At 65.2% G+C, this 21,581-nt stretch overlaps 1 protein-coding gene across 2 annotated transcripts in view; it reads left to right on the top strand.

Moving 5' to 3' along the window:
• Positions 1-6: 6 nt before the first annotated feature.
• Positions 7-21,581, top strand: part of TTYH3 (tweety family member 3) — a 31,682-nt gene continuing 10,107 nt past the window's right edge. For both annotated transcript variants that reach the window (XM_046666636.1, XM_046666634.1), the window contains exons 1-9: positions 7-327; positions 14,918-15,087; positions 15,220-15,331; positions 15,486-15,706; positions 16,008-16,103; positions 17,340-17,412; positions 17,679-17,754; positions 19,984-20,039; positions 20,849-20,941. In XM_046666636.1, coding sequence (XP_046522592.1) covers positions 205-327; positions 14,918-15,087; positions 15,220-15,331; positions 15,486-15,706; positions 16,008-16,103; positions 17,340-17,412; positions 17,679-17,754; positions 19,984-20,039; positions 20,849-20,941 — 1,020 coding nt within the window. In that variant the 5' untranslated portion in view covers positions 7-204. The remainder of the gene's footprint in view (positions 328-14,917; positions 15,088-15,219; positions 15,332-15,485; positions 15,707-16,007; positions 16,104-17,339; positions 17,413-17,678; positions 17,755-19,983; positions 20,040-20,848; positions 20,942-21,581) is intronic.

Below are 21,581 nucleotides of genomic sequence, written 5' to 3'. Positions count from 1 at the left end.
GAACAAAGAGGCGGCGGGCGCGGGCGGCCGAGCGGAGCCGAGCGCAGTCGAGCCGCGCCGAGCCGGGCCGAGCCGGGCCGGGCCGGGCCCAGGAGCGCGCGGGCGATGCGGGTGGCCAGGCCGGGGTCGGCCGACCCCTGAACCTCGCGCCCCGGGCCAGCGAGGGAGCCCCGCGCGGCCACGCGCCCCAGCGGCCGGCCCGCCATGGCCGGGGTCAGCTACGCGGCGCCCTGGTGGGTGAACCTCCTGCACCGGCTGCCGCACTTCGACCTGCACTGGGAGACCACCAGCAGTCAGTTCCGGCCCGAGGACACCGACTACCAGCAGGTGACGCGCACCCCCGGCTCGGGGGTCAGGGCCCCGGGTCACGGCCCGTCCATCCCGGGGGGGCCCGGCCCCCTCCTCTCGAAGGTCCCCATCCGCCATCGGGGCTCACGGCTCCCTCCTTCTCGTGGGTCGCAGGCCCCTTTCTTCTCGAGGGTCTCCTCCTGGGTCGCGGGTCTCTCCTCTTCGAGACTCTCAGAAGCCCCCCATCCCCCATCGAGGGTCCGCGGCCCTCCTGCAGACTCGAGCCTTCTTGTCTGGTGTCAGTAAGGCCTTCCTTTCTGGGGGTACGTGGAGCTGCCTCCTTCCCCTCCGTGGAGCCCTCTCTACCAGCTGTCAACTCCTGCCCAGGCCCCTGTCCATCACCTGGCCAGAGCCCCCCCACCTCCCAGAGGACCCCAGGGTGCTGAGAGCAAGCTGATGCTGGACAGTGCAGAGGGTGCACCCGGCCCCTCACCCCCAGCGGGGGATCCCACTCACTGCCAGGCTTTTGGTGGGCAAGTGGCCTAGGCAGATGCCAGCCCTCCTGGGCGGGTAATGACCCCCTGCCAGGCGGCCAGGCAGTGGCATGTACACACAGTGCTGTGTGCACTGTGGTGACACCTGGCCTGCCCGGAGACCCAGCTGCCAGTAGCCCCCGAGGGAGGGAGGCCTGGCCACGGGGACGCCAGGTGGGCCTCAGTCTGGAAGGCTGGAAGGGAGCTGGGCCTGGGCAGAGTTGGGGGGAGGGGCCTTTTGCAGCCCTCTCCCCAAGTGATCAGGCTTTCCCTCTGGAGCCCTGGGCTGGGGTCATGCCGAGCCCCAGTGCCACCCCCATCACCGCCGAGCCACTGCCATTCGAGTTCAGGTCAGGGGACTGGGCTGTGGGTGTTTCCTTCCTGCCTGGGGATCTGGATTCCAGAAGCCCATGCTTGGTCACCCGGAACACCTCTGGTTTTCTCTCCATTGATCCCTGCAGAGCCCCTGGGTGGGGTGGGAACAGCTGTGCTTGTCAAGATGGCCTGGGAAATCCGGTATTCTGTGGCCCATGCCACACCTCGCCTATTCAGAACTCTGTCCTCTGTGGCCTTCCTGACCCAGAGGAGGAGAACCGTGAGCAGAGGGTGAGGGCCCCGTGGGTGCCCTGGCTCTGCAGGGGAGCCCGCCGCTCCCGGCCTCAGTGCTCACCTGGTGCCCGCTCCCCAGCCCCACTGATCTGTGTCTAAGCAGGTTAGAAAAGGGGCAAGGGATTGGCCCGGGCACGCCCGGAGACAGCAGGATTTTTATAAAACTTATAGCACCCACATTCTGGAAGCCCAGTTCTAGGGGCTGACCGGTGTGCAGGCAACAGCTCTGTGTGCTCCCCAGGAACTTCACGTGTGCTGGCTCTCCTGCCTGTCCCCAGGGGCTCCGCTTCGGCAGGCCAGGAGGCTGTGCCGTACATTAGGAAGTCCTCTGCTACTTGTCACTTCCCAAGCTCCAGGGCAGCCCCTGGGGCCCCCGGGGTGTCTGTGACCCCCACAGAGCTTTGCTCCTGACCTGTGGGCTGCCACCTGCCCATGCTGCCCACCCACGGTCAGCCTGGCTGCCCTCCCTCTGGAGCGCCCAGCCTTGCATGTACCCTCAGCTGGGAGTCCAGGATGCGTGGTGGCTGGTGATCGAGGTGCCGATACCTGAAGCCTGTGGAGGCCCCCTCCGCTCACCCGGCCTCCTGAGGCGCCCTTTGGCCCTGCGAGGACCCTTGTTTCTGCCCCGGGCCTCTGTTCCCTCCCTGTGGGAACAGAGTGCTGTGGGAGCTCTCTGACTCACTCTCTCTCCTGCCTCCTCTCCGAGGAGCAGAATTAGCCACTGAATAATTCACAGTGTGGAAACCAGCCCGTCTCCATCCCCCGCCGCCTCCGCTCCTGCACGGGGGGCTGTGGAGTGAGCCAGACCTGGGCGTGCGTCCTGCCTCTGCCCTTCTGTGCTGGTGCTTTTGGGCAAGCGCTTGACCTCTCTGAGCCTTCCTTGCCTCGTGCTGATATCTGGGGTGGCATGCCTTCTTGGCAGGGTGGAGGTGGGGATGCGAGGGCCCCGTGCTCCTGCTCTGTGTTGGGCGTGAAGCACATGGAGCTCCCTTTCTGGGTGAGTGGGCAATGGGTCAGTGTGAACCGTGGCCCAGGGCCCCTTTCTGCCTCCCCTGGTAGAGCGTTCCTAGCTGTGGGGAGGCAGCTGCCCTGTCCCCCTCGTGGGTGGTGGACCCCTCCTCCTCCTGACCCAGGGCACCCCTTTGGCCTGGGAGCCCATCTCTATCCAGCCCCCAGCTCAGCTTGGGGGGTCTGGCAGTCCCCTCCCCCATGTTCTGTCCTCTGGGCCGGGCAGGGGACAGGCGGGCCCCGGGGCGGGAGCTGGGTGCTGTGGCGGAGGGAGACCAGCCTTCATCCTGCTTCACTGTTTCCTGCCCTCGCCATCCACTGTTGGGAGCCCTGGTGAAACCCACTGGAAAACCCCGTGGGTCAGGCCCTGTTTCGGGGTGTGGTGTGGGCTGCGTGTCACTAACCCCTTCTCACACGAGCCTGGGAGGTGAGGACAGTGTCTCCGTGGCACAGATTTGCACACTGAGGCTCGGAGAGGAGACTGGCTCAGAATCACGTAGCGAGGAGGTGGTGGGGCCAGATCCTGGCCCGGGGAGTCAGCCCTGGGCGCCGCAGGGCCGGCCCCCTGCGGGAACTGTGAGCACAGGGGTCAGGAGCCAAAGGGGGCTGGTCTGATGACTCCCAGGGCCCCGGCTGGCCCTGCGCTGGGGGCCTGGAGCCTCCACTGGAGCAGGGGGCCGATTTGACATCCAGAGGTGCTCGATTTCTCCTGGGCTCAGGGCTCAGGCTCCCTCCTGGAGAGAAGGGGCTCCCGGCCGTCACATGCGTCTCCTGGGGGCCCACGGCGGGTGCCGAATGGACAGACCGCGGGAGGGGCTGCTGTGGGTCCTGCGGGGCTCCCCGAGCACAGCGCAGCTGAGTGGGGGGCTTGTGTTTTGAGGGGAGGGGGTGCAGGCCCAGGGGAGGGCAGGCTCTGGTGGTCACACGGCCGAGCTGGCAGGCTGGGCCCGGTGTCTGGGGACCTGATGTGACTAAGGCCGGTCTGTGCTCCGTGGTGACGTGGGGCCTGTCCCGGCTGCAGGCAGGTCCCGCAGCCTTCGGGCTGGAGAGTGGGTACCCGGGAGAGGAGTGCCAGGCCTGGGCCCCAGCTCTGTGGGCCTTAGGTGGGTCCATCCTCCCCTCTGGGCTCCACGTGGCGGAGCTGCCTCATTTATGCCTGCCGGCCCTTCACGGCTCCCCCTCCCCAGCCTCCCCACACCCCAGGTGTCCTCAGGCAGAGGTCACACCCACTCTGTGCCCTCAGTCTCTCTCATTCTTGCTCACTGTCTCCACCAGTGTCAGGGGGCTAGAAGCTACACGTTGGTGGTGGAGAGCAGTTAACGGCTGTGTGGCGGGGTCGGGACAGGGCCTGCAGGAGCCCAGTGGTCAGGGAAGGCTTCCTGGAGGAGGTAGCACCTGGGCTGCCATCTAGGCCATGTATGCCAGGAGGGCAGGGACTCGCCTGGAGCCTGGCATGTGCTGGGCACACCATCCCACTTCCCAGGTCAGATGGTAGCCCTCCCCTCCGGTTTGCCCAGTGTTTGGGGCCCCTTTCCCGTTACAGCCCTGAGTGCTTGATGTTTCCATCCAGATCCTAAAGATAAGACTGAGGTAGCTGTGCAGAGACCTTTGGTAAGAGGGTTCCAGGTAGAGGGAACAGCATGTGCAAAGGCCCTGAGGCAGAGAGAAGCCTGAGTCTTGGCCCGGAATAAGGGAGTCCCTCTGGTCTGAATGTGCTGCTGCGGGAGGTGGTGAGTGCTCCAGCCCAGACTGGGTGGCCACTCAGGGGATTTGAACTCTGGGTCGGGTGGCCCTCAGGGGCCACTGTTCTCCTGGGAGAGACCACAGCACCTTGGTTTAATGCTGCGACTCAATCAAGGTCAACTGTGTGCTGACTGCAGGCTGGTGGCACAGCAGCCACATCCTGTGGGTGGCGCTGGCCCTGTTGTCATCCTCCCCACTAACCAGAAAGAAATTTGGTCTGGTTAAAAACAGCGTTTATCACCTCTCTTCTAGTTTACAAAAGTAATACACTTTCACGGAACATTTAGAAAACAGGAAGGAGCATGAAGACAAAAAAAAGTCCCTCCAGCTGGAGTTTGTCCCTGCCCTTACACATCGGGGGCAGGCATCACGTCAAGCTGGAGGCACACCTGGGGCTCTTTGACACCTGCCGGTAGCCGTCATGTGTGTGGGACCCTGTCCATGGTCCTTGGTTCCTGATGCTTGCTAGCGGCCCACAGTACCAGTCAGGATGCTGAGGCTGCAAGTGACAGAGACATACCGAATGTGACAGCGCCCCGGGGAGCTGGGTGGAAGCTTCTAGAGTCCCCTCTGCCTGGACAGCAGCTGACAAGCTGGACTTTGGGGGTGCAGGGCCCAGGCATCGGTGGGTGTCCGGACAGGGAGCCCCGGCTGGGCCTGACTGACCCTGGCTGCTTCCCTCTTGGCCAGTGTCAAAGTCCCAGGTGAGATTCCGACTGGCCACGCAAGGGTCACGGGCCTGCCTTTGGCCAGGGGAGGACCAGGCCGTTGGTTGCCTTGACCACCAAGTCTGCACCTGCTGGGGGTGGGTGTTGGGGTCAAACTCGACCTGTCCTCCTCCCGTATTGGGTGCAGAGTCTGTGTCACCAGGCCCTGCTGAGGGCCTTCAGGGGCACCTGGTTTTCGAGTGTCTGAGGATGCAGTGACAGGCTCTCTCCCCAGCACCGTACTGCTTTGCCTAGGGCCATGTGGGGAAGGGACGTCAGCTGGTTGGGCCCCGGCCAGGGGCTCTTGGTCAGGCTCTGGGCCGGCTGCTCTGTGGCTCTGACCCCAGGCCACGGCCGCTCTGCTGACGAGGCTCCTGGTCTGTTTCGTAAGCGTTTTTCTGGGGAGCCGCACAGTGGGCTTGGGGGGTGGATGCCACCACCCCTGCGGAAGTGAAACGGAAGCCACCGGCTGGCCCTTGTCCGTGGGCCGCAAGATGTGGGCAGGCTCCTGCTCTGGCCCCGCCCCCTCCCTCCCCGTGGACACAGGAGTTTCCAAGTCTGGGGGAGAGGCTTCCTGGGTCCCCCCAGCAGGTGCTGGTTCAGGGGAGCTCAGCAGGTGTTGGAACACCCCCCTGCTCCCCCGCTGCTCTGCTGGGTCCTCGGCTGAAGAAAAGGAACTGAATCTGCAGCCCAGGGGCTGGGTCACAGATACGAGAAGTGCCCCATGTGGCCCCCCCAGGATGGGGGCACGTGACAGAGGGCGGGCAGTGGCAGGATCCGTGCCTCCCTCCTGGGGTCTGCAGGGAGCCTGGCCGGGTTGCACATGTGGCCCTCAGGTGGCTCTCAGGGGCTCCCTGTGGTCCTGGGGAGGGTGAGGACCCAGCCCCACAGATGGCCATTGGTGCTCCGTGTGGCCAGGCCCTGAGGGCACACATTGGGCGCTGTGTCGCCCAGAGCAGGGCGCCACTCTTGCTGCCAGAGTCAGGGGCACTTTCCAGAGGACGCCCCCGAGCTAAGGTCCTGAGTGCCTGGGCCTGCCCTGAGCCCCTGCCAGACGCGGGATGGCAGATGCCCCCAGGATTGGGTCTGCTGCCTGCCCAGCAGGCCTCCCGAGGGGTTCCTGGCACGGTGCACGTCTGCTGGGGCAGTGGGTGGCCCTGGCACTGTGGACGGGGCTGTGAGGGCTGTGGTGGGTCTGGGTCAAGGCCAGGCCTCCAGCCCAGTGCCCGGGGCAGGAAGGGGGCTGCACTTGGTGCCAGCTGGCCATGAGGCCACTCTTGTTCTTGTCCAGAGCCAGGGGAAGGTGCCTGGGTGTGGGATGTGCCCTCAGGGAGCAGGGCCAGGTGGGAATAGAGCAGCTTCATGGGCCAGGTCAGGAGGAACCAAGGCGTGCTGGGGTCTGTGGGGGGCTGTGGGACGAGGCGTGCAGGGTCAGCAGGGGGTTGGGGGCTGCAGGACAAGGCGTGTGAGGTCAGCAGGGAGCTGGGGGCTGCAGGACAAGGCGTGCAGCGTCTGCAGAGAGCTGGGGGCTGCGTGGCCCCTTGGGAGCCTCCCTTCCCATGGCCCCTGCACAGGCCTGGGCCCCTGTGAGTGCAGGTGGCTTATGCACACAGGCCACCCTCAGCCCTCAGTTGGCATGCCCCCCGAGGAGGCTGGCTGAGGCTGGGGTCCCCACAGGAGGGGCGGGTGGGATCTGGGGTGGGTGTGCCCGGCGAGCCGTTTGCTGCCCCCAGACTACCCCTGGCTGAGGTTGGCCTGTGTCGGCCAAGGGTCTGGGGGGAGGCCGGGCCTCTGCCTCGTGGGCCCCTGTGCGGTGACTCCTGGTGGGCAGGGCAGCGCGGCACTCTGAGGACACGGGGGCTGGTCTGTGCCGCGCGGTGGCCTGGACTCGGCGTGGGGGGGGAGCTGGGACGGAGAGGGGCCCCCGGGCTCCAGCGCGGCCGGCGGCTGCTGGCTGTGCTTTCTCCCAGCACAACCACGAGCTCACCGTCATGGAATTCGCGAAACCCAAGCCCGCTCCGTGGAAAATCTGTGTTTAATTTCTGGCCGGCATCTGGGGGCCGCAGCGGAGCATGCAGGAGGGGCGGCCGTGCAGCCAGCCCGGCGCCCTCCGCCTGCCCGGGAGGGTCGGGTCTCTCGCGGAGCTTCCTTGGGAGCCCTGTGCCCGCGCAGCCCCCGCTGGAGGTGGTGGAGGGCCCCCATCTGTCCTGGCCCTGTTGCCTGGAGCCCTCACTGCCGCCTGCACTGCAGGCTCCCGCCTGGCCCCGCCGATCTCAGCTGCCAGCGGCCCCTCAGGACGCAGCTTTGCAGCCTGGACCTTGTGCCGGGCCTGTGCTCACGCCGTCCCCTCTGGGAACCCTTGCTCCACCTCTCAGGGTGCCCTGCTGGCACCAGCTCACTCTGCGATGGCAGCTCAGGGGACCCTCCTGAAGCTCCTGCACCCCCGGGTCCTCTGCCGGGCTCCCACAGCCTCTTCACCCTTTGCTCCTGGCTGAGCTGCCCCTCAGGGACTGCTGTGGCCAGGAGGGGCGGGGCCCAGCCGAGGTGGGGCCATGGCTTCCCCGAGGCTCCCACTGTGCAGGCCCGTGGGCCTCACCGGGCCCTCTCACACCTCGGTAGTGGTGGGACCTCAGGCTGTGGTCACGCTGGCCTGGGCTGGGATCCTGGCTGCACCCCCCCGGCCGTGTGACCTTGAGGAAGTCCCCTGACCTCTTGGACCCCCCTTGACCTCTTGGAGCCTACCAGAGTTAGCCCTGGCTGGCAGGTCCCCAAGTCTCCCCAGCCCACGGAGAGCCGGCGCCCGGGGGCACGTGGCTCCCCTCAGCTGGGCTGGCTGAGGAGGCACACTGCTGTGGCCGGGACGTGGCCTCTGGGGCTGGGTCGAGGGGCAGCCCTAGGCCCACACTTCCCATCAGAGCAGAGCCCCTGTGAGGGTCTTGGTGGGACAGGGGCTCCCCTGCCTGGTGTGGGCTGTGGTGGCCTGCAGAGGGCTGAGTGTTCGGGCAGCTCTCAGGGTCCATTGCTGAGGGCGCAGAGGCTGCTCTCCCAGCAGGCGGTTAGGGGGTTGTGTTCAGCGGGCCGTTCGTCTGTGGTGCCGGTGTGTGTTCTGAGTGTGGCACGCTCTCCTGCAGCTTCCATGCCAGGTGCTGCCAGGGGCTTTGGGGACACCCAGCTGGTGGCACATGGACGTGCTGCCCTGGGTCATGCGTGGCCCTCCCAGCCTGGTGGCCTGGGGCCTCTCCGTGTGGCCTGTGCTGGTGCCGAGCCTGGTGTTCTGCATGGGGGCGTGCGCGTGCCTGTGGCTGACAGGCCGTGTCCAGGCCGGGCCGGAGGAGTAGAGCCGGCAGGAGCAGGGTAGCGGTGGGGCATGGAAGGGACCGGCTCGCAGCCTCCTGCTCTCACGCTGTGGTCTCCCGTCTGTGGGACGTGCTGAGCCTCCCACTGCAAAGCTTCAGTAAGATTTGGTGGCACACAGTGGCCCCTCTCCTCCAAGGGCTGGCTTGGGGCCCCCTTGCAGCCAGACTGCCAACAAGCTTGGGGCTGAGCCAGGGATCCCCCTACCCTGCAGGGCCGGCCACCTGTGCAGGGAGCCAGCCTAGGCTCACACGGCGGACAGCTGCTGCCCTGGGCCCCTGCCTGCCCCCTGTCCTCCACCAGGGCAGGGAGGACCTGCTGGGGCCAGGCTCCTGTTGGGTCCCCCGACAGGCCTCAGACCTGGGCCTGGGCCTGACTTGGGCCAGGGTGAGGCTTCAGACCCTGAACTCTGGCTCACTGATGTTTCCAGAGTGGGTGGGGGCTGTGGGGGCGTCAGGGTTCCGGGGAGAGTGTGTGGGCCCCGGGCAGGGCGGGGCATCCTCAGTGGATACACAACGGCAGGGGCTGCAGGGGCCTTCAGGAGGTGGGGGCCATCAGGAGGGCCACGCGGCCACCCCAAGCGCTCGCTGCTTGTGCCCTCCAGCGTCCTGGTGCTTCAGGTGGCGGACAGCCAGCACTGTGGCCGGCGGTTGGGATATGGACTGAGCGTCTCGCCTCGCTGACCGCGTGCTGACATCACCTCCCTCAGTGGTGGAAAATTCCATTTGGTCAGAGCCCAGATGCTGATCAGACATTTCCCATTCTCTTTGTGAATGGGCCCGGGAGAAGCAGAGGGAACGCCAGCCTGTGGACGGGAGGCGGGGCTGCTACGGGAAATGCCAGCAGAAGGTTGTTCTCTGGGAATCTGGCCTCGGGAGACGGGGCAGAGGCCATGCTGGGCCTGGGTAGGAGGAAGCAGCTGCCGGTGCTGGGCTCCCCGATGCCTGGCTCATGCGCCCTGCCGAGGACAGGCCCTGCTTGTTTGTGGGCAGGCTGGGACCCTGGGCTCCAGGTGCCGCCCTCCCCTAAGTCCCAGAGCCCTGTTGTGTAAACCAGAGGGTCCTGTCCCCTTCCCATGGGGGCCGAGCGAGGCTCTCCTTGTCCCGGCCCCACAGTCTGCCTTTTGGGGCCGTGCTGGGGAGCCACCCAGTGGGATCACTGTTTAAGGCCAGCCCTGTCTGGGAGGAAGCCATCCTGCCAGAGGGAAGGCTGCCCCAGTCGCTTGGAGCTTTTGGTGGGGAGCAGGGAGCTCCCGTGTTCCTGAGCGCCCATGGTGCACCAGGCCTCAGAGCCGAGGGGCACCGGCCCTGCAGATCGCTGAGCGTGGGGAGGCCTTTCCAGTCCCCGCTGGGGGAGGTGTGGGTGACAGACCCAGCGCAGAGTCAGGAGGGCTTCCTGGAGCGGGGCAGACAGACCTGGAAGAGCCAGGCAGACAGTCCTGGAAGGGCGGGGCGGGACCTCGGTTGCCTGCACGCCTGGCTTCTGTGTGCGGGGCTTTGGGGGTCTTGCGGGGACACCTAGGCCTCTGCCTGTCACTGCCTCCGGGGAAGCCTCTGGACTTACCTCTCCCGCCCTTGGGTACCCCTCTCTGAGCTCCAGGACACTTCTCACCCTTAGGGGCCTGGCCCTGGGGTTCCTTGGGCATTGGTCCCACCCTTGGCTCCCCCTTGACTTGGCTCCGTGAGGCAGGGATGGGACGGGAGTGGCCTCCTCGCCCTGGGCAGGAGGCTGTGTCTGCGTGTGAGGCTGCCTCTGGCCGGCCTTGCCCCCTCCCAGCCTCCAGCAAGTGGCCAGTGCGCAGGTGCTTGACCCCCCCCCCCCCACCTGCCGGCAGCCACCAGGAGCTTCCAGCCACCAGCAGCTGTTGCTGCTGCAGCTGAGGGGCTCTTGGGGCAACACCTTCCCATGCGTGTGAGTGTGAATGTGTGGGTGTGAACGTGTGTGAATGTATGGGTGTGAACGTGTGTGCATGTATGGGTGTAGATGTGCATGTGTGAATGTATGGGTGTGAACGTGTGTGCATGTATGGGTGTGAACGTGTGTGCGTGTATGGGTGTGAACGTGTGTGAGTGTATGGGTGTGAACGTGTGTGTATGTGTGGGTGTGAACGTGTGTGCATGTGTGGGTGTGAACGTGTGTGAATGTATGGGTGTAGATGTGCATGTGTGAATATGTGGCCATTCGTGTGCGTGTGTGGACGTGTGTGTGGGTGTGAATGTGTTTGTGAACGTATGTGTGGCATGCCTCTGTGGGTGTGAACGTGCACGTGTGTGGACGTGTGCGTGGGTGTGAATGTGTGTGTGGGCATGAACGTACGTGCATGCGTGGGCCTGAGCGTGCGTGGCAGTGAGTGTGTGCACGTGTGGGCATTAAAGTGCACATGTTAGTGTGGCCATGCAGACACTCACCTTGTCTGTGAGCGCCCTGGGCTCCCTCCCTTCTGGCAGCCAAGGAGCCCACTCTGTGTCCCCAGCCCACCCGGCTGCGTGGAGGCAGAGCTGGCCCTGGGAGCAGCACCCCGCAGGGCACTGACTCCCTGGGGGCTCCCACGGCGGCGCTGGTCTAAGCCTTTACCCGTCTTACCTCGTTTAACCCTCACGGTGACCCTCCTGGGAGAGAGGCGTTGCTGTCTCCGTTGTGCACGTGGGGAACCTGAGGCACAGAGGCTAAAGTCATTGTCTCAAGGTCCCTTCTAGACCCAGGCAGCAGCATTTGAACTGTGGCACTCTGTTCCCGGCAAGCCAGTGTGCCCCCTTGGCCTTTGGTTTCTGGGGTGGCTGCGGGGGCACAGGTGGTTCTCGTCTTCGGGTGGTGAGACCCAGGGTGTCCCTCCCCTTGATTTCAGCTCCTGGGGGACGGGGCACCAGCAGGGACTGTGCGACAGCACTGTAAACCGAGAGGGGCCCAAATCAGCCCTCCTCGCTCGGGGGCCCTTCTCCCGTGTGACAGCTGGGGAGAGGACTCGGGCAAGCAGCAGGGCCTGGCCGGGAGCCACAGAGACCCACGTGGCTGAGCTGGGCTTGGACCAGGGCCCTCCCACGCCTGCAGAAGGAGCTACTAGCAGGTTTCTGGTTTTGTGTTTTAATTATAAAGGTAGTACGTGTTCATGGTTTAAAAAAGAAAGAAAGAAAACCAAAAAAACCTCAACGACAAACCAAACCAAATCAAAGCTGTAGAAGATCCGAGTGCGCCTCCCGCCCTCCCCACTTCCCTGGGGCTGAGTGTGGCCGGTGGTTAAACACCCCCGGCCTCTCCCGGGGCCCTCTTCCCTGACCGCCCCCTGGACGAGGACGTGCCCGCTCGGGGCGCCGGGGCTCTGTGCAAACTCAGGCTCGCCCAGCGCCCCCGCCTCTTCTGCGTTTTCTGTTGTTCACCGCCTGTCTCACGTCCTGCGGGCGGCACCCCCTGCCCCCTCCCCCAGCCCCGCAGCTCGGATGCCAAGGCCTGGAGCAATGGCACCTGACCCGGTTCCCAGAGGAGTGGAGAGCCCGGCGGTGCAGCCTCCCCGCCCCGCCCCGGCTCCAGCCCCGCCCCCTCTAGCCCCAGCCTGGCCCCTTCCCCCCCACCCCCAGCTTCGCCCCAGGTTCTGGGATCTCGTCGGGCCAGTGATGCTTATCTTGACTCAGTTTTCTCATCTGGCAAATGGGAGTGGGTGGTCCTGACGCCACCGAGGCGGTGATGTGGGCCTGCGGGCTCTTTGATGACTCTTGTGAGGGCCGGGCTCACTCCCCACCAGGCTGAGCTCCAGCCTTGTGCCAGGCTCGGGGCGGGGGGAGAGGGGGGCTTTGGGGGCCCCGCTTGGGTGCCTCTTTGGGTTCCGTCTGTCCGGTGCCCTGATCTCCAGCTTCCTCACTCCGGGAAGGATTTCCTTGAGAGGACGTGTGTAGATACATTTATTTAAGTATCAGACCCAGCCAGCTGTGTTCTAGACATGGGGTTGGGACCCAAACAGGACAAAGAGGTGGGCCCTGCTCTCCAGGGTTGTTTCCCACAGGGAGTGGGGGTCGGGGAGGGGGATCAGGAGGTGGCATGGGGTGGGGTGGTGTGGGGTGCTGGCTAGTCCAGCCAAGGGCCCCTGGAGGCCTCTGAGAGCAGAGGGCAGCCTCCAGCGGGGGCTGGCAGCTCAGGGCAGATGGGGCTGCTCGACGTGGCCCGCAGCGCCGTGGGAACGAGGGCGCGCAGGGTTTGGAGGGGGGCCCATTCCAGGTGGAGGCGTCTAGGTAGGGGTGTGGTGTAGTCTGATTGAGGGTCTGGGAGGGTCTCTCAGGAAGGAGCCTGCGGGCAGGGCAGAATAGAGGCAAGCAGGGGTGACAGGACCTGGTGACTGACTGGGGGCTGGAGGATGGCAAAGGTGCCCTGGGGACAGAGGGTGGCCTGGGTTATGGGAGTACAGATGTCCCTTGTGAGCCGTGGCCCTGGCAGCAGTGGTCTTTTCTGCTCTTTGCCTCTGACCTAGAAGGAAGGCAGGGCCTGTGGCATCTCTGGTCGGGGTCCAGCCTGTGCATGTGAGGGCACATCTAGGGGACACACAGACCATGCTGTTCCAGGCACCCCAATATTCACTGTCACCGGTGCAGGGCGGGTGGGATGGGGAGAACGTGGTGCTGGATGCCAGGCCCCTTAAGGTGAGCGCCCCCCGTGACTGGCCTTGGCCTTCTGGCAGGCCTTTGACTCCTGCCTGGAGACCCCCCACGGCAGCCTCTCCCATCTCCCCATGTGCCTTGGGCAAGGTCCCCTCTGGGCCTTGGCGTCGCCTCTGTGACATGAGTGCCCTGGGACCTCGAGGGAGCCTTGTGCTGACGAGGTGGCTCTGGTGCCAGCCCCCTGGGCCTGCTCCCCTCCCATCCCCAGCTGGTGGTCAGCGCCCAGCAGGCCCAACTGCCAGTGCAGGGGGTGGGCGGCTGGACCCAGCCTGAAGGAGGGAGTGGAGGGTGGTGGCCCCCAACACCCTCTGCACCCAGATTGCTTGTTCCTGGGCAGCACAGGGCAGCCAGCCAGGCCAGGGCTGTGGCCTGTGACTCCAGCCTCTTGGTGGTGTCCTGGCCTTCCCCAAGAGGGGGCCCCCACCCTGTGCCTCGTGAAGCGGGCAGAGGCCCAGTCTCCAAACAGCACCTCAGCCCCGGGGTGGCTTTGGACCGTGGCTGTAGGGCTGGCCCTGGTCGGTGCCTCCCTGGTCAGGTGGAAGGTGGGAGAGCCCCACCTCAGGGATGGGGGTCAGCCAGGGATGGTGGGCCGGGCAGGAGGCCTTTGGGGCCAGCCGGCTATTGGGAAGGCAGGGAGTGCCATCCCCTGGGAGACAGCCTCTGGGTGCAGGGCTGCCATCCACTGGTCCCAGTGCCTCTGTGGCTGAGCCTCTTGTCCCAAGGGGGCCCGCAGGGGGCAGGTGGGCCTGGAATGTTCCACCCCCAGCGGCTCCCCAGGCTCAGGCCCCAGGGACAGCCATGTTGCAGAGTGTTCGGACGTGGGGAGGGAGGGTGTTTCCAGGTTCCCCTGAGGCCCAGGCTCTGCAGCAGTGCAACCGAGGGCAGCTGAGGGGTCCCCGTCATCACACCATGACTCCAACAGCCCCATGGGGTGGGCCCCTCCGAGTGTCAGACCTTCTGGGTGGTATTTACTTGTCCGCGCCATGAGGTGCACATGGTCAGGCCCAGCCTGCAGCCTGGGTCAGCCTCCACTCCCACCCCAACAAGGGACGGGTGCTGAGGTGCCCAGAGGGGCCATGATGTGGGCACGTGGGTCCTTCCTCTTCTCTGCAGCCAGTTTCTTGATCAGTGAAATGGGGTGAAGCACCAGACCAGGGGAGTGGGGCTGGCGCCTGTCCTGGGCTGTGTCCCTGTTTCCGTGCCTACCAGAGAGGGCTGAGCCCACAGCAGGTGTCACGGCTGGATCAAGGCAGCTGCTTCCCATGGGGGACGCCAGCCCCCATGACAGGAGGGTGCTGGGGGGGGTGGCACTTCCTCCTCCCCTGGTGCCTCCCCAGACGTGGTTGGAGAGCTCTGGGCCCTTCAGGCTACTCAGGGCTCGCTAGGACGGCCAGATCCAGAGCAGAGGATGGGGACGCCATGCTGACTGCCCCTCCCGAGGGCCCTGCTGTGTGTGGTCTTTCCCGAGACTGCCCACCTCTTCTGGGGAGGCCGCGTCACCCCCTTCTTACAAAGGAGAAAATTGGGGCTCAGGGAGACTAAGGGCCTTCCTCGGTCATGTGGCCATTCAGCAGCTGTGCTGGCCCTGCCCAGGGGCCCCTGCTCACCGTCTGGGTGTCTGTTCTCTGGCCAGCACCTCCTCACAGGGCCTGGTTGTGGACCTCTGTTCAAACATCCTGCCTTGGGCTCTGGGGCCCAGGAGGTGACAGGCTCCCATGGGGAAGGGCACAGGGCCTGGGAGGGGTTGGGAGAGGGGACCTGGCCCCCTTGGCTTCTCCAAGTGGGGCTTGGGTCAAGTCCTGGTGTCTGGTGCAGGGTTGAGGACGTGAGTCTGGGGTCTCAGGTCTGGGTGACCGCAGGTGTGTCACTCAGGTGTTGGGAGGCTCCGTCCCCAGGCTGGGGGAGGGTTCAGTGGGAATGTGTGCCTGGTCCCTTGGCCCGGGGTGCGGGTGAGATTCCCTGGTACTGGTGTTGCGAGAAGAGCCGAGGCGGGGCTCCACGTCTCCAGCGCCGATTCCCAACCGCCCTGCAGGCGCTGCTGCTGCTGGGGGCCGCCGCGCTGGCCTGCCTCGCCCTGGACCTCCTCTTCCTGCTCTTCTATTCCTTCTGGCTGTGCTGCCGGCGGCGCAAGAGCGAGGAGCACCTGGACGCCGACTGCTGCTGCACCGCCTGGTGCGTCATCATCGCCACGCTGGTCTGCAGGTGAGCGCGGGGCGGGGCCGGGGGCGGGGCCGAGGAGGAGGAAGGCGGGGCGGCGGGGAGGGGGGGGGCCGAGGGGGCGGGGCCGAGAAGGGGCGGGCCGGACTGCGCTGTCATGCCGTCCCCCTGTCCCAGCGCTGGCATCGCCGTGGGCTTCTATGGCAACGGGGAGACCAGTGACGGCATCCATCGGGCCACCTACTCGCTCCGCCATGCCAACCGCACGGTGGCAGGGGTCCAGGACCGCGTGAGTGGCCGTGTGATGGGAAGGGGGCTCGCTTCCTGCTTCTAAATCCCGTGTGTGTGCCTAATCGTGGGAGAAGGCCCGGGTCGGGCAACCAAGGGGTGGCATGTGCGGGGAGCGCGTCTGTGCCCCGGCTCACGCCGCCCTGGCCTGGCAGGTGTGGGACACGGCCACCGCTCTGAACCGCACAGCAGAGCCCAGCCTGCAGAGCCTGGAGCGGCAGCTGGCCACGCGGCCAGAGCCCCTGCGGGCGGTCCAGCGGCTGCAGGGTCTGCTCGAGATGCTGCTGGGCTACACAGCTGCCATCCCATTTTGGAGGAACACGGCTGTGTCGCTGGAGGCACTGGCTGAGCAGGTGGACCTCTACGACTGGTACAGGTGCGACCCCACCGGCCCCTTGCCCTTGGCTTAGGCTCACCCAGCACCCAGTGCCTGCGGTCTTATGGGGGGAAGGGAGGGGCCGGGCCTCCCTAGCCTCTTTGGCAGGAGTCCCCCATGGGGACGTCTTTTACAAGAGCAGACGCCAATCCCCACATTCCACAAATGCGGGTGGCTGCCCCTGCGGGCCCCGGGCTGTTTGCCCCAGCCCTGCCCAGCGCAGGTTCGAGATGCCTGGCCTGCCTCGGCACCCCTCCCTCCCGTCTCCTGTGTCTGGCCCACACCTGCTGTGTGTCCACAGGTGGCTGGGCTACTTGGGGCTGCTGCTGCTGGACGTCGCCATCTGCCTGCTGGTGCTGGTCGGCCTCATCCGCAGCTCCAAGGGCATCCTGGTCGGGTGAGTCTGTGGGTCCGCGGGGCTGAGGGACGGGGTGAGGCACCTGTCCTCGTCCGCCCCCATCTGCGGGCCCAGCCTCGGTCTGCCCAAGGGTGGGGCTTCCTGTGGCGAGGCCCTGCTCTCATGCTGCTCCCTCACCCTGGCCTTTCACTGCTGTAGTCAGTGTCCGGGCATGCCTGCCCAGTCACCCTGAGTTCCTGCTGGGCTCCCCCCTGAGTCTGCACGTTGTAGCCCAGAGACCTGAAGACCTGCCCAGGTCACTGCCCCCTCCGTCCTTGGCCAGAGGCGGGCTGGGCTCAAAGGCTGCCTCTGCGGCTTCCTCAGCCGTCCACTGAGGGGAGGTGGCTCAAGGTGCCTCCGTCTCCTTGTCTGAGAGACAGAGTGACCGCTCGTCTGTAGGGTGGCTGTGAGGTGTTGTCACGATCCTCACTGGACAGTTGAACTGCCATGTCCTGGCTCCTACCTGGGCCAAGCGCTGGGAGAGACCAGTGAGCATGCAGGCCCCCACCCACGTGGCACTCACAGGGGTGGCGTGCCTGTATCAGAGATGAGGGCGCCGGGGAGAAAGGAGAAACAGATGGGGGGACGGGCAGGTGGCAGGGCGGTCTGTAGCGTGCTGGCTCCACGAGGACACCTGAGGGGGAGGGGAGCTGGAGGGAGGCCCGAGGGAGCAGGGACACTTGGACACGTGAGGAGGGGCGCTCAATGGCCAGCGCGAGGACCTGCAGTGGGTGTGTGAGGGGCAGCGGGAGGCCCAAGTGGGTGGACCGAAGGCTGCAGGGAGGAGGGGAGTTTGGGCCTCCAGGGGGCCGGTGGTGTGGTCTGTGGCATCGCCCACAGGGTTTGAGCACAGGCAGGTGCGGGCTGGTCCAGTGACAGGCCCCACCGGCCGTGCTGTGGAGAGCAGGCTCGGGCCAGGCTGAAAGCCGAGACCAGGCATCCGCGGGGGAGAGGGGCCACAGTCGGGGGCTAGGAGGCCGCGTGGCCGGCCAGGCCAAGACCCACTCTCCGTGCCCCTACTCTGAGCCCTCTGAGCCCCCAGCCCGCCCCGGAGGGATTCCTCTGGGCCTGGCCTCGGGCCTTAGGCTAAGTCCAGCCCAGGGAGGAGCCGTAGCTCCTGGGTGGGGGGACCCCCAGGTGTGCCCTGGGACCTGGTCCTCTGGCCTGCAGCCTGGCAGGTGGTGTGGCCCCCACCCTCTGGCTGGGGGGCTGCTGATCTGCTTTCTCTGCCCCAAGGGTCTGCCTGCTGGGGGTCCTGGCCCTGGCCATCAGCTGGGGCTCGCTGGGCTTGGAGCTGGCTGTGTCTGTGGTGAGTGGTGGAAGGACTGGAGCCCCATCTCTGGGCCTCAGCGTGGGGGCGGGGGAGCAACTCCTCTCTCCCACCCTCCCCTGGGACACCGAGGTCCCGAGATGGGTGGGGGCCTATCCATGAGCACACAGCGAGTCAGTGCCCCCCAAATTCCTACTCCACCTTCCCGAGCTGAAAGCAGACCCTGGAGCCCAGGCTCTACCCTGAGAGCTGAGGGTTGGGGGCCTGGCTTGGTCACCCCTTTTCCTTGCCCACACCCACCCCAGGGCTCCAGCGACTTCTGTGTGGACCCTGACACCTACGTGACCAGGATGGTGGAGGAGCACTCGGTGCTGAGTGGAGGTGAGTCTGTGGCCACGTCTGAGCTGGTACTCCTGTGGCCAGGTTGGGGAGACCCCACTTAGTGAGGCTGAGGCTTCCCTGTCCTTGTGGGCCCTCGGTCTGGGGGAGGCAGGACCCACCCAGATAAGGAAGCCAGTGAGTTGACAGGAGCACCTTCTACCAGGGGAAGGCAGTGGGGGGAATGAGGACAGGCACTGTGTGAGGCCAGTGATGATGTAGGGGTGGGGGCAGGTGACAACGGTCTGCATCAGAGCAGGTGGCCTGCCAAAGAGGTTGCATTAAAATTGAGCCAGAGAAGGCTGTGCATCTTGTGCAAAGGCCCTGAGGCAGAGACGAACTTGATATGTTTGTGAGGCAGAAAATAGAGCTCTTGGGAAAGGCGAGGGTCAGGAGGCCAGCAGGGCCAGGTTGAGGTCAGGAATTTTGGTTTTATTCTAGGGGGGCCCGTTGGAGGGTGGGAAGCAGGAGAGAGATAGGGTCTGTGATTGAATTTCCTTTTCAAAGCTTCTTCGAGCTGCTGCAGCCATGAGGGGTGTCAAAAAGGGAGGCAGGGAGCCTGCTGCCTTCCTGCAGGCAGGAGATGGAGCCTTGAGCTCTGGAGCAAGAGCTGACGGGACTTCCCGAGAAGCTGGGCGTAGGGGAGAGAGGAATTGAGGACGCCAGTCTCTGGTCTGAGCAGCTGTTGTCACAGGCCATGGACTGAGTCGGGGCAGAGAGGTCTGGGGTTAGGGCTGGGTGTGGCACACGTTGGACATCCTGGAGGCAGGCCGGTGTGGGGCTCGGGGGCTCAGGATGCGGTCAGAGCTGGAGGGTGCTGAGCTCGGTGGTTTCCCCTGATGCGAGTACTGCATGCTCCCCGAGAGAGAGAGAGAGGGGCTCCCCGCCAGGGACGGGCCTGCTGAGTGGCCTAGAGATGCTGGCCGTCACAGGATCCAGCCTTTGCCCGAGAAAGACACTGGGAACGTGTGGGCTGGCTTTTAGTTTATTTAGTCGAAGGAACCGTTTCCACCGAAGCCCGAGGAGGCCCCCGGGTGGGGGCAGGCCTCTCTCTGGGGGCCAGCAGGGTTGGTGACAGCTGTCCTTGGCTTCGGTGCCATCAGCCTGGCCTCTCCAGGTCCTCGCTACCGAGGGCTCTTGGGTTCTCAGCCGGCATGAGCAGCCCCAGCCTCCCATGGTGCGAGCTCCTGCCTGTGGGCACAGGCTGCCCTTGAGGCCGTTGTGCTGGCTTCGTTCACAGGTGGCTAAAGCTCGGTGGGAGCCCAGACCCGAGGGGCCGCACGCTGTGTGGCACAGGGGGCTTCCCTGGGCTGCAGCCGGCCCTCATCCTGGGCTGGGCCCCATAGGGCCCCTGAGAAGGGAGGCACCTAGAGCTCTAAAGCCAGTGTTACTGTTCACGGGTAGGGCCCTGAGCCCCCAAGGGAGCATGGGGCGGGGAGGCAGTCAGGGTCCAAGGGTCCTCCGTCGGCTCCAGCTGGGCTCGAGTCTCCGCAGGTTTCCAGAACCAGAATTGTAAGGGAATCCCCATCTTTCAATAGTGGACACTGAATTGACACCTGTTTTAATGGGGATGAGGCAGACTGGCCACCTGCGTCCTGGGCCCTCTAGGCTGCGACCTCTGGGCTGCGTCCCCTCCTCTTTGGGGGGACTCTCTGGCCTAAGACCTGTTGTTCTGCCCAAGTGGCTCTTCCCTGGGGTCTTCTGACTCCCTGCCCACCCCCAGTGCCCTGTCTGCTGCTCTAGAGGGAGGGGTGGTATGAGGCTCCCCGCAAAGAGAGGACTGTGCACGCTGGGGGGCAGTGCTCGGAGCAGAAGGGTCTGGGTCCCCAGCCCTAGGCTCCCTGGAGGCCACACCCCTCCTGCTCGCACACACACGCAGATATATGACATGTACACACAGACATGCATGTGTAGACACCCACATGTGCACAGGCGCGCACACAGACACATGCATAAGACATGCACACACATATGTGCACACATGCAGAAATGCACACGTAGACACATTGTGAATACACTTGTGCACATACACGCACGTGCACACAAACTATATACACAAGCAAGCACACGCACAGACACAAGCACACAACATACACGGATGTGCACACACACAGACACGCATGCACAGACGTGTGCGTGCATCCATGTGTCCCTGGGGGAGCACACACGGACACACACACGGACCCGCAGCCGGCAGCAGTCGAGTTGCTCAGCTGCCCTCTCCCTCCGCAGAGATCCTGCAGTATTACCTGGCCTGCTCGCCCCACGCGGCCAACCCCTTCCAGCAGGTGAGAGCTCGGCTTCTGCGGCCCTGCGAGGCCCGGGTGGGGGCAGTGTCGGAGCACCGTGTTTACGTGTGCGTGAAGAGGCCAAGTGGGCCCTGGCCCCACAGCCAGACCTGCCAGCCCACCAGGCCCACTCTCGTGCCTCTCAGAGCCCTGAGACCCTGGGTGCCCTTGGGAGGCAGCTGGGCAAACACCCTGTGAATGTCGCTACCTGCTCCCGGGATTGCCAGCCTGACCCCCTTGGTGCAAGCCTTTTGGGGTGGCCTGTGTAATGCCCCCCAAGTCCCTGGGACCCCTTTCATTTCTCAAGTTGCCCTCAGCTATCCATGCAGGGCAAAGCCAATTGTCCAGCGGGTGTGGAGGGCCCCAGGCGTGCCTCCCTGTGGGGGGTCCTGTGCCGCTCTGTGGAGTGGCTGGACAGGTGTCGTCATAGTGGGATCTGAGGGGACCCTGTAGCTGACTGTCCGTCACTCTAGTGATGGCATGGCTCTCTGGGGTCCTGACGACTGTCTCTGCTTTAGAGACACCGTCCTCACGGTGATCTGTGTCACCTCTGAGTATGGGGGGAGCTGAGGAGGAGGGTCCCTGGGCCCACAGAGCCCAGTGCTGGCTGCCCCGCTGGTCCTGGCGCAGCCCACCCGCCCTTGGAGCTCGGTGGCCTCACAGGCTGACGCCCCTCAGCTGGCAGCAGCCTGGAGCACCGGTGCTTGCCTGCCCCGTGTGTGTGTGCGCGTGCGCGTGTGGGGGCCTCGTGGGGTAGACACGGGCTGCCCCGGGCCCCATGGGACTCAGCCGGCCTCTCCGTGGAGCAGAAGCTGTCGGGCAGCCACAAGGCGCTGGTGGAGATGCAGGACGTCGTGGCTGAGCTCCTGAGGACCGTCCCACAGGAGTACCCGGCCACCAAGGTGAGGGCCGTGGGCCAGGTGGCGGGGCGCAAGAGGCCCGTGCAGTGTGGCCGCTTTGTCCCCAGGGGAGGGGGGCGTGCTGCAGACCCACTCGGGACCTGCCCTCCACTTCCCTGGGGTTGCCGGTGGGTTTTTACAAACCATTCTGTTCTTTATTTTAAAAGTCGTACCTACTGTTTGTATTAAAAAATGGGTTTAGCGGAAACAGACGTAGAAGCAAAGGAAGAGCCCCCCACCCCCTTGATTCTCAGGGCTGGGGCACCCCCTGAGGAATTTGAGGGGCTGGTGGTGGTTCCCTGTGGTGTCTGTGTCCCCATCTCCTTTTCAGTCCTGATGGAGCAGGGCCACCCTAGTGACCTCATCTGACCTTAGTCACTCCTTTGAAGGCGCCATCTCCAAATGCCATCCCATGCTGAGGGGCTGGGCTTAGGACTGCAACCTATGAATTGGGGGGACACGATTCAGTCAGTAACCGTAGGTCATATTATCCTGAAACCCATTCTGGGATCTCAGAGGGTCCTTAGGAAACGGGGGGTAAGAGGCAGAGAGTGGAGGAGCCACTGTCAGCCGTGAGGTGGAGGTGATCTACGCGCACACATGGCAGATGCGCAGGCACGGCAGACGCACACACGGCAGACGC

Source organism: Equus quagga, chromosome 7 (genome assembly GCF_021613505.1).
Source record: "Equus quagga isolate Etosha38 chromosome 7, UCLA_HA_Equagga_1.0, whole genome shotgun sequence".
In the NCBI taxonomy this organism is placed as follows: domain Eukaryota; kingdom Metazoa; phylum Chordata; class Mammalia; order Perissodactyla; family Equidae; genus Equus; species Equus quagga.
Note: the sequence above shows the minus strand (reverse complement) of the source record. Positions and strands in the feature narration are given on the sequence as shown.